The sequence below is a fragment of the Manis pentadactyla genome, chromosome 2 (assembly GCF_030020395.1).
Source record: "Manis pentadactyla isolate mManPen7 chromosome 2, mManPen7.hap1, whole genome shotgun sequence".
Taxonomy (NCBI): Eukaryota; Metazoa; Chordata; class Mammalia; order Pholidota; family Manidae; genus Manis; species Manis pentadactyla.
Window position 1 is genome coordinate 176,167,575 of NC_080020.1, and position 11,146 is coordinate 176,178,720.

The following is an 11,146-nucleotide window of genomic DNA, read 5'->3' on the forward strand; positions in this document are numbered from 1 at the left end:
CCTGCCTGGCCGCAGGAGTGACGGCAACTTCCATGCTTTCCCCATGGAACTCCACTCTGCCCCCTGTTAGTGTTCTGCAAACCGGGATCACAGGAGCGTGGCTGGTGGCTCCCAGCTTCCCTAGGCCTGTCTGCCCTGAGCATTTCTGGCCCCTGTACTTGGATAGGGCATCGTCAAGAAGCCATAGCTCTGGGAAGATGCTCATGTGTTCACAGGGTAGGCATGTAAATAGGGACTGGGCCCTTATAGGGGCAGTTAGTTGCCCACATAAACCCACATAGAGTTAGGAAGTATAAAATCGTTTCCGTGCGTGAGATAGAACAGTGTTCGTCTAGTGCCTAGCAAAAGGAGTGAAGGTCAGAATTCCAGCTTCTGCTGGAATCATTGCTGCTCACTGCCAAGTAGCAGTGGGCACAGCATCTTCCTTAGCAGTAGGGAGGGTGAATCCAGGAACGGTTCCTCTCTGCCCAGCAAAGCGAGATGACTTAGATCAGGCTGCAGCCCCCATGGTGGGCGCCCTTGGGCATGGGGAGTGTGGAGGGTCTACCGTTGTTACCACTTCTCCACCACCTCAGTGCAGATGAGGAACATCAAATGTGCCACAGAGTCAAGGATTAGAACTGCCCCATGATATCATGTTGGCGATGAGGGGGAGTTCAATACAGTAAGCGTATTGTCAAAAACTCTGCCATGTACCCCAACTACTCTCCTTGGAGCCCCTTTTCTTGGCATCCTGGTCTTGGATTCTTTTTTGAGCTCCATGATTCCTAAAAGTAGGCCCAGTGCTCCAGTGCTGCCCCTTTTTGGCAGTTGCCCAAGGACCCATCATCAGAAGGCCTGGTAGGCCAGGGAAGGCAGCCTGGGGTGCATGCCATAGACCAGCTGTTCTAGGCTGACCCCCAGGTTCATTCTTCTTGGCTCCTCAGCTTCGGAGCACCTCAAAGGCCGTGATGAGGAAGGTGAATTAGGAGAAAAAGCTGCAGGGTATGAACTTCATCTTAGGCTAGAAGGGTCAGGGGATTGTGCAAGGTCCCAGAGCCAGGGGGTTCCACAGAAGTGGTAAAAAACTAACTTTGCCAGTATCCCCCAGGGACTTGCAGTACTGGCAGGCTGAAGATCCGAGACTCAGTACCTTGGCCTGCTGTAATTTATGACTGTGTGCAAAACAGGACTAAGAGTTCGAAATGAGAACACTGAAGCCACTGTGTGTGTTGCATATGACTTCCTGCTGTATGCTGTGGCCTGTGCTGCTGTTGGGGGTGGAGAGGGGCATGGTGGGGAATGGCTGGAATGAAGCTAGCTTGAGCCAACGCTTTGCTTGCTGGCTTTTGGCTAAAAGACTTTGGACTGCTGACTGTATTTGTGTAGTGATGGCTTGCATGTGTCCATAGGAGGGACTGCAATAAAGGTGTGTCTTCCTTCTGCTTGGGAGCATCCTTTGATTTTATTTCCGGGGCAGAGGGTGGATCCCCTGCATCCCTCTAGGTAGTTGCAAAGAACCTGGGTCTGTGGGGTGAGGTAGCTGTGGGGAGGAGTGAACAACCCTTACCCCGAGGCCCTGAGCTGTTTCCAAGGAGCTGCATGCCACGCTATCCCTAGCAAGACCACTAGCAGCCACACGAGTCTGAAAGGAAGCTTGGGCCTGGGCCCCAAGCGCAGCATTCAGAGAGCAACACACACTCTGTGGTTAACTTTCAGTCCACAGAGAGCCAGCTGATGTCCAAGGGTGACGCGGATACCAAAGATGATTCAGAGGAGACGGTGCCCAACCCCTTCAGCCAACTCACTGACCAGGAGCTGGAGGAGTACAAGAAAGAGGTGGAGAGGAAGAATCTAGAACTTGATGGTAAATAACCCCGGGTCATCAGTCCTTCAGGAATCTCCCAGGGTGGACGGGGAGCTGGGGGTACCCAAAGAGGGAGCAGAGCAACCAGCAATGCTTGCTCCTGCCAGTGGCCCTGGGACCTCTGCCTTCCCACCTGGTGGGGCCCTGAGGCTCCATCCAGTCTCATTTTGCTTTCATTTTAACCTTCACTTGCTTTTCTCTCTCTCCTCTGTCATACCCTCAATCTGACCTTCCTGCCCCATCACCAAGTAATAATTCTTATTAGTGTAATGCTGCTCATCATGTGATGCTCCCTACTGTTCAGTGGCTGGCAGTTACCTGGTGCCCTCGTGGCCTCATCTGACTTCTCAGCTAGGTATAGGTATAAAGGAGTTAAGCCTTGTAGAGTGTTAGAACAGCCTGTAAATATGGCTTAGGTCAGTAAACTCCAGATAAATGTTTATGATAAGATAATTATAATAGTGATAATTATTATTGATTATCTAACAGACCCAGTATAGACCTTTTAGCCTGGCCATCGAAACACTCCAGCAGCTGATTCCTTCACATCTTTTTCTTACTCCTTCATTTCAGAATCTTCAGACGAGTCCATCTCTCCATGTTGATTCCAAAATATTTGTACTCGTGATGGCTTGGATGCCCTTGTTCATGCCTTTGTCCCTTCCTGGCAGCTTTCTCTTCTCTGCTAGCCTGGTCCAAAGTTGCCTGGACCACATTTAGGCTCCATCTCAAGCCCCCTTCTGGCTAAAAAGCCCCCTCTGTCCCTCCCTACCCAACACCCCATGTTGTACTGTTCCTGCTCTTTGTTTTAAGCACATTTGGTGAGACATAGAGTCCAGCTCTTGGTTTTGTCCACCAGGCTAAGCCTTCCCTCCCTTGGGGCAGGGCCCCCCCAACCCAACCCCCCGGCCCCACCCAGAGTCGACCATCTTCCCAGGCACAAAGCAGGCATTTGAAAAACCCTCGCTGGCTTGCTTGTAGTTCTAATGTCACAAATGAGAAAATAGATAGAAAAATATGGTGCTTTTTATCCCCAGGGATTATTTGGACTATAAATGTAAATTAGATCAGTTAAATAATAAAGGAGCACCATCAAATCCCAGGTGGTAAGTCTCCTGCAGCCTTGCTGTCCACATCAGGGGTGACACGTTCCGCTCGTGGATGTGTTTGGGTGGAGGAAACAGACCATGACTCTGACTCCTGCCAGAAATCTAAAGGTTAGGGGAAGCAGCTAGCTTCAGCCCAGGAAATGAGGACCAAGCAGAAGAAAGCAATTTTTTAAAAAGTACTCTCTCTGCCCGTCTCTCCTCTGCATGATCTCTATCCTGAAGTGATTTTCTGTGTTTTCAGGAGAGAAAGAAACCACCACAGAGGAGCCTGGCTCACCTGTAAGGTCGGCACCTATTTCTCCGGTACAGAGTCCAGCAAAGTCAGAGACGAAGAGCCCTGTGCTCTCTCCTGCCAAGTCTTTAGACGGTGAGTGGAGCCGAGCAGCTGGGAGGGAGGCAAGTGCCCCCACATTCCAGGGACTGCATGGAAGTCGGGGCAGGTGTGCCTGTTATACGGAGCCTGCATTTCAGCAGGTGTTAACCCAACCCAAAAAGCTTTCCCCTCTGCCATTTCTAGGAAATCTGAAATAGAGGTTACCAAACTCCAACTTGTTTCCTTCACAAGCTCTAACGATATACCTTGCAATTTCAACAAGTCTTAAATTTTAAGACTTTAAGCCCCAGTCTAAGCAATGATGATTTCAGTTAATGATTGATCCAGAACCTTCTCACCTCTGACTCAGCCTAGGTTGGCTGATGGGCCTTTCTGGTTGCACTAGCCCAGTTCTCAGACTTTAGCATGCATATGGGTCACCTAGGGATCTTGTTAAAATGAAGATTATGATGCTCTAGGCCTGGGATGGGACCTGAGACCCTGCATTTCCAGCGTGCTCCAGATGAAGCTGATGATGTCATTCTCAACCTTGACTCCACATTGGAATAACTTGGGGAGCTTCAGCAATCCTGATGCCTGCCTGGGCCCCACTCCCACCATTCTGAGTTAAATGGTCTGGGTGAGGATGGGGTGGAGTTTTAAGATCCCTCCAGGTGCATCTAATGTGTAGCCCAGGTCAGAACCACTTCATCAGATACTACTTGGAGAACTGAGGTCTTGGCCCAACTTAACTGCTAATTTTAGAAAAATCAGAGAATCTCCAAGCCTCAATTCCCTTGTTTGTCCAATGGGGCTACTAATATTTTCCCTTTTTAAGTTTCTTACATATGCAAGGGAAGTTTCAGATGAAAACATACTTTGAAAGAGTACAAGCATAATTTAAGATCTAATTATGATAATGATTAATAACATACCTATGGTGGATAACAATACTGTTATAGTTCATGCCACCTAGATGACACAGGTGTCTTCACTGAGCTCCTGGAATCCCTCTGGGCGTGAACGCTCCTCCCTGGGGCTGTCTCCAGGAAGGGCTGTACTGCCACGCAGGGAGCATCAGTTTGGCGGCCTGGTGGGACCCTGTCCCTTACATATGTGGATACTGATAGAGTCCCACACCCACTGAGCTCCCTGCGTGGGCAAACTGCTGCCTTGAGTGCAGGGCCAGCATTGCCAGAAGAAACCCATCTGCTTGAGGCCAGAGCCCCAAGTGGATATCCCCTGACTGTTTGTGTTCATTATGTCTCATCGTGGTGTTGTCAACCTGTCTCCACAACGTCTTCCTTTCTCTTCCCATTTGTGCCTTCATCAAAGGAGTTTCCTCCGATTCTGAATACTTGTCTCTGTAGTAAGTATAGAGAGGCTGTTTACTCACTCCAAAACTCTCAATGGGGGAGGGAGGACTTTTTCAAAAGAAATACGTTTCTCCCCAGTATTTTCTTATGCATCTCACAATCCCATGTTTGAGAGGTTTCCTGGCTCTAAAGTTCATGACCAATTCCTCATGTGCTGTGTATGACAAGGCTTCCCCCCAGGATGCCACACACAGGACACTTACCTGCACAAACGCACACCAGTATTCACCCAGAAGCCACAAGCCCCCACAGTGCGTGGGCAGTGGGGCCAGCTCCTGGACGCTCCTGTGGTGGAGTGCTTAGGGCCTTCAGGAGCACGGCTGCATCCCTGTGCCTGATGCAGAAGTGCTGAAGGGGCCCATGACCTCTTCTAGGGCTGTGGAACACAGCCTCAACAGCCTTGAGGAACAACTGCCTCATAGGGACGCAGAGAGCACCTGGCATTCTTCAGGGCATGTGCACCAGCTGCAGGAGGGAATTATGGACTGGAGGGGAGGCTCATGGTGGGAGTGGGACAGGGAATGGTGATTCCATTTCAGCCACTGGCAAGGGAACCCCTTGGAGTGACCTCTGCTACTCAGCAGGACAGGGGGCAGGAAGGGTGTGTGTGATGGGTGGGGGACTGCTTGCCCACCACCTGACATTGTTCCTACTGCACAGGATTCCTGCTGCTCTCTGGTCCAATTCTGTGCCCCTATGGAGAGGCACACCCTGACTGGGTTGTTAGAGAAGTGCAGGTCTTCCCTGAAGACCCTTCTCACAATGCAGACAGAGCTGGGGAGCATCACCTCCTAGAGCAGACCCCACAGAGTGAGGCACGAGTTGTAGCTGCCTGGGGTGATGGGGGTGGAGTGGGCTGCAGGGCTTTGTCTTTGTCTGATGGCCTGCCCAGCTCCTCAGGGCAGACTGGGCTGACCCTCCGGGCAGCACCTGCACATTCACAGTTAGCTCACCCAGGGGACCAGGGGTGGCCTTTTCACTGTTTCTTACTATGCTTTCAAATCCTCTTTCTCTGAGTCACCTCAGCCTCACTCCTCGTCTGTCTCCTGCCCCATCAGCCTCTCTGAAGGAGAGCCTTCCAGATCTTCCTTCATATCTGGCCATCTCTGTCATCACCTCCTCTTTGACTAGCTCCTTGCTGTCCCTGCCCCCCTGACCCCATCCTCCCAGGCCCCCTCAGGAGCACCAGCTCTGCCTGCAGAGGAAGAGCCCTGACTTCAGCATCAGAAGATCAGCTCTGGCATTTACTAATTTATCCTTCTCAAATAAGTCGCTGAAAAACACTGCCGAGTGGGGGAATTACATGAATCCATGCCCTTCTTAACTCACAGCATTAACGGGACGAAATGAGCTAATGAATGTGAAAGGACCTTGTAGTGTGCTTGCGTGAATTAGTTCTTACTGTACTGAGTTCTGGGACTGTGAGAGACAATACACTGCCTGCAATTTTAAGCCACTTCATTTTTGGGGTGGCCAGTTCAAATCATGGTGCATAATAAGAACTGGTCTTAGAGAAATTAGTTATTTGAAAGTTGACTAGGTCCAGCTGGATGGTTCTTCTCTGATGTCAGCTGGGACTGCGGTCATCTGGCGGCTTGACTGAACTGGAACTCCCCAGGTGGCCTCGCATGTCAGGTATCTTGGCAGGGGCGGCTGGAACACTGGGATGGCTGGGCCTCTCTGGGCTTCTCTGTGTCTCTCCATGTGGTTGTAGGGCTCTCCGTGTGTGCTTCCGTCAGGCGGTCTGACTTTATACGTGGCAGCTCAGGGATCCCCAGACTATACAGGAAGAAGCTGCTAGGCCGTCTGCAGCCTTTGGCCTGAAGGCTCCGTGGCACTTTCTCTGTATTCTTTTGGTTCCTGGAAGCCACTGGGCCAGCCCAAGTTCAGGCGGGAGGGGACCACACCCCAGTGTGGGCTCTTAAAAATAAAAGATAAATGGCACATACAAATGTAAAATGAGTATATTGGCAGTAGGTTTAAAGAAGGGCAAGATCATTGTCAAATGTCTGGTGAGGCTTGAGCCAGACCTTGGGGAGATAAATACTTGGACTGGCAGACAGGAGTAGAGTGGGCTGCCCAGGGGCAGTGGCCAGGAGCTGAGGGGGTGGGCATTGGAGGACTGAGAGACAAGTGTTTGGAGGCTGAGGGACAGTGAGAAGTCAAGTCTGACAGGTTAGTGTCCAAACAAGCTTGGCATCTCCCCACAGAAGCACCTCCCTTTCTCCAGCCTCTGCAAACCTTTCAGCCCTTTGTCTCCCCACCCACAGGGGTCTGGATGAGGACCCTGCCAAGTCCAGTCTTGCTCCAGATCACCTGCTCTCCCGATTTCCTCTTCCCCTCCCCCTGCTTCCTGGCAATCCTACTTGGACACCTGTATTTTCCAGGCTCTGCCCCACTCCACCTACCCCTTCACCTGTCCCCTACTCCCGGAGCCCAAAGTGCCCCATCCAGGAGAAAAACTAGTGGTTCTTCTTCAGGGATAATAGAAGGTGAATTTCCATCTACCCCTGGCCCCTGGGGCCCCTCCCAGCCGGGTCAAATAGCTGAAGATGGGTTGAGAGCTCTGTGTAGTTCCAACCTTAAATATCCTGAGCTGTTAACAAAGGAGGGGTCTGGGCTCTCAGAGCTGATCCTTGATACTTTCTAGAAGCCCAGTAAGTGCTTATTTCTGGAGCCTTTTCCTACTGCCCCTTCTCTCGGCCAAGCGAAGCCTCCAGTGGTCTCTGTCCCCTATAGCTGAGGGAGTGGTGACCTCAGTTTGGACCATGGCTCTTCCAAGGCCCATTGCGCCTTCCCTCACCGCACTTTCCACTTGCTGCTACTCCCCAAACAATTCAGAGTGTGAGAGCTGTCTGAGAACCTGGGCACACTCACGTGGCTTTGTTTTCTGGATGGTGAGAAGAACCCTGGGTGCCTCTCTCCTAAACCAAGACACAGACCAGGAGCTGACAGCAGGGAAGGTGGGGGTGAAGGGCATGAATGAAGGGCCCTGGAGTGGGAGTACCTGTCACCACCAGGGCAGACACCTGGACAGAAAGTGGGAGCCCCTCTTATCCATAGTTGTGTTCATGGAGCTAGAAGGCAAGTACCAAAGCCATCCGAGAGCGTCAGCCTAGAGAAGTAGGTCCTAATGGCTCATCCAGATGAAGGGCCTGCAGTGAGGGTCTGGACTGAAGTGCGGAACTGTGGAAGGTACAACAGCCTAGGAGGATGAGAATGGGGACCGGGGAATGGGAACCGGAGACTCAAGGCCACTGTTTGTTTACACAACTGGGTCTAGTTCAGCATAGAAGGCTGAGGCTGGGACAGACAAGAAAGAAGGTGAGGGGTGGTGGTGGCTTGCTTAGAATAAAGCCATTCACACATCCATCTGTTTGCTCAGGCAGTCGGCCATTCATGGATTCCACAAACATATCTTGAGTATCTCCTATTGTTACTGAGTCCAGGTTCATGCCAATCGCTGCACAATGGGCCAGTAAGTCAAGAGATGAGGCGTTGGAGCAAGGAAAGCGATTTTATTCAGAAAGCCAGCAGGCCAAGAGATGGTGGCTGAGAACCATCTTAATTCAGGGTCTGTTTCAAGCTTCTTTTATGCTAGGGAAAGGGAAGCAGGAGGGGACTGAAGTTAGGAGGTGACAGGCGACTGCAGACATCTGGGTGCTGGCGAGGGTCCAGGGAGAGCTGTGAAATTCCTTGTCCTCGGTTAGTTAACTCTCGTATACCTAGGTCCTGATCGTGATGTTCCTATAAATCTTTGACAGGACAATCATTATTTTTATACATACTTCCCTATCTCCTTTAAGGCAAGACGAGTTTCAGATAAGAGGATTATTTGCAAAACTGAGCTGTAAGCCAAATACCTCTAATGATTAACATGTCTGCATGCAGGGCTGAGTAGAAACTATTTAACCCAAAGGTAAGGGCAGCGAAGGAGAGAGATACACTATGGAGGCAGAACTGCCAAGATGCTCACATGATCTTTCACCCTGTTACACTACAAGCTACTTACATAGATTATCAGACACAGTCTTGTCAAATGTATTTCAATTTCAACTGGGGAGATAGGCATAAACAAGGAAGTGTGATTGTTTTAGTTACTGTGGTGGAAATGTATATAGTGGGGACAGAAAGGAAGGAGTGATAAACTCTCCCTGGAAGCAGGGATGGTTTGGGACAGACTTTAAGGGAGAGGTAACACTTCATTGTATGGGGTGAAGGGTGGGGACACAGAGAAGAGAGAGAGACGGGCCCTCTAGACAGAGGGGATAGGTCGTAAGGGCAGGAAGAGGTCCAGGAGCAGAGGGTTGACGAGGCCGAGTAGCAGCAAAGCAAGGAGAGTGAACAGAGACAAGGTCATGTCCAGACTGGATACCTTATGCAGGAGCACCACCAGGTGGGGACCTAGGGACTAGGAGGTGCGGGGCTGGGGGAGAATCTAGGAGTCAAGGGGGTCAGATAACTTGGTAGCTGGATGATGGAAGGACGTGGGCTGGACAGCAGGAAGAATGGGAGCTGGGGGCCAAGGTCATTGGTTCTGAGAGAGAGGCAGTCCTCAGAGGTTGTCTGGAAGGGCACTTGGGCTTGCCCTCAGAATCTCAGAAGTAAGGAAAGACCTCACTGTAAGAGTTTGCCCAGAGATTTTAGCTAGCCCATTCTGACTGTCCACAGATTTCCTCCCCTCTGTCCCATCTTATATTGCTCCATCTTTACTCCTGTCACAACCCCGTTTCCTAAAACTTACATCTCCACCCCCTCCTTGTGTTAAGTTATACCAGCTAGACCTTCCCCATTACCTATATTCCTATGGAGCAGAGTGTGCCAGGGTCTCTGCTTGTGATGTGACAGCTCACATGCTTACACACACACATGCTCACACCCACACCCATGTGCTCACATTCTCACACTCATACACATGCTCATGCTCACATGATCACACACTCACTGCTCACACTCACACATGCTTCCACACACTCACACTTACTCCTCTCATTTTCATTGAGTGAAAAGAACATTAAACTGGGTGTAGGAGACTGTCAGCCCACCATTACTACTTCACTGTTTTCATGCCTGTGAAATGGGAGTAGGTGAGCTAGGTCTTTACATTCCTTTCTACTTTTCAACGTCGTGTGCTTTTGTAAGTTCTCCTCCTCCCTCCGCATCCAGGCATCTCAAAGCTTGAATGGAAGCTGGGAGGCATGAGTGGAAACGGGGAGGAAGGGTGGCAGGGGGGTTCAGATGCTGGGTCCGGGCAGTTCTGACCTTGATCATGGTGGCAGTCCAAACAGGTCTGACCTTGAACGTGGTGGCAGACACAGGTTCCCTCCAGGTGGCTGCTGAACAGGCCACCTCGGCACCTCCCCTTTGGGTTCATCCTTCCTTACCTTGGAAGCACAGCGGCCACGTCACTCAGGGAATTCCATCCTCCCTCTGCGTTCCCCTAGGTTCCCCACTGCTGTAGGAAATGAAATGGATGTGAAAACAAGTCATTTCCATATTTTCACTGATGGAACGGAACCAGTTACAACAACGCTTAGATGCCCTGCTGAACTGTACACGACCCTGCTCTCCCCTCCCACACCTCTCTCCTCGCCTGCATCTGTCCCTCATTCCACGCCTAGAAAAGCTCTCACCTGGGCCTTAGCTGGCCTCCTGACATGTTTGAACATCATTACCCATTTACATTATAGACAAAAGCCCGGAGTTACTGACCGGCCAGGGGCTTGTTCCCAGGGCAGGGTTTGGAGGAGAACCCCCCTCCACTGTCAGCTTGCCCCCTGGTTGCTCTAGGCTGACTTTACAGAATTGCCTAAAAATGGTTCTGTTAACCCCACATTGAAGTTCTCACTTCTATGGGGGTGAGATCTTATGGGTCATGTCTCTTGATCTGTTTCTAGAAGGTGCTAAGAAGACAGAAACAAACAGAGCCACCACAGAGCCTGAACCAGCACAGCCAGAAGGAGTGGTGGTCAACGGGAGGGAGGAGGAGCAGACCGCGGAGGAAACGCTCAGCAGAGGCCTGAGCCAGATGACCACCAATGCCGACACGGATGTCGACACCTCTAAGGACAAAACCGAGTCGGTCACCAGCGGCCCCATGTCCCCAGAGGGCTCACCTTCCAAGTCTCCTTCCAAGAAGAAAAAGAAATTCCGAACCCCATCCTTCCTGAAAAAGAGCAAAAAGAAGGAGAAAGTGGAGTCCTGATTCGTACACCCTTGGGCTCCCACCTGTATCTGCTCTCTCCTCCCTTCCCTTCTCCCATCTCTATCCCTGGAAGCACAGGGCCAAGGAAGGATAGAATAGGACCCTGGACCACTCTCCAAGGGGGAACTTAGATCACCTGACCAAACCCTCATTTTACAGTTGCCCCAGAGAAATCAGGTGACTTTCCCAAGGTCACACAGCTAGTCAGTGGCAGAGCCTGCACCAGAATTCAAGGCTCCTGGCTCCCAGTTCAGTGCTCTTCCCACTACAAAACACTGCCTAGTTGTGGACTGCCTT

General features: G+C 51.0%; 1 protein-coding gene across 2 annotated transcripts in view; it reads left to right on the top strand.

Annotated features, from left to right (window-relative positions):
• The window catches only part of ADD2 (adducin 2), a 112,141-nt gene extending 101,196 nt beyond the window's left edge, over positions 1-10,945 (top strand). For both annotated transcript variants that reach the window (XM_036908309.2, XM_036908307.2), the window contains exons 14-16: positions 1,699-1,846; positions 3,197-3,322; positions 10,542-10,945. In XM_036908309.2, the coding sequence (XP_036764204.2) occupies positions 1,699-1,846; positions 3,197-3,322; positions 10,542-10,849 (582 nt within the window). In that variant the 3' untranslated portion in view covers positions 10,850-10,945. The remainder of the gene's footprint in view (positions 1-1,698; positions 1,847-3,196; positions 3,323-10,541) is intronic.
• The last annotated feature ends 201 nt before the right edge of the window (positions 10,946-11,146 follow it).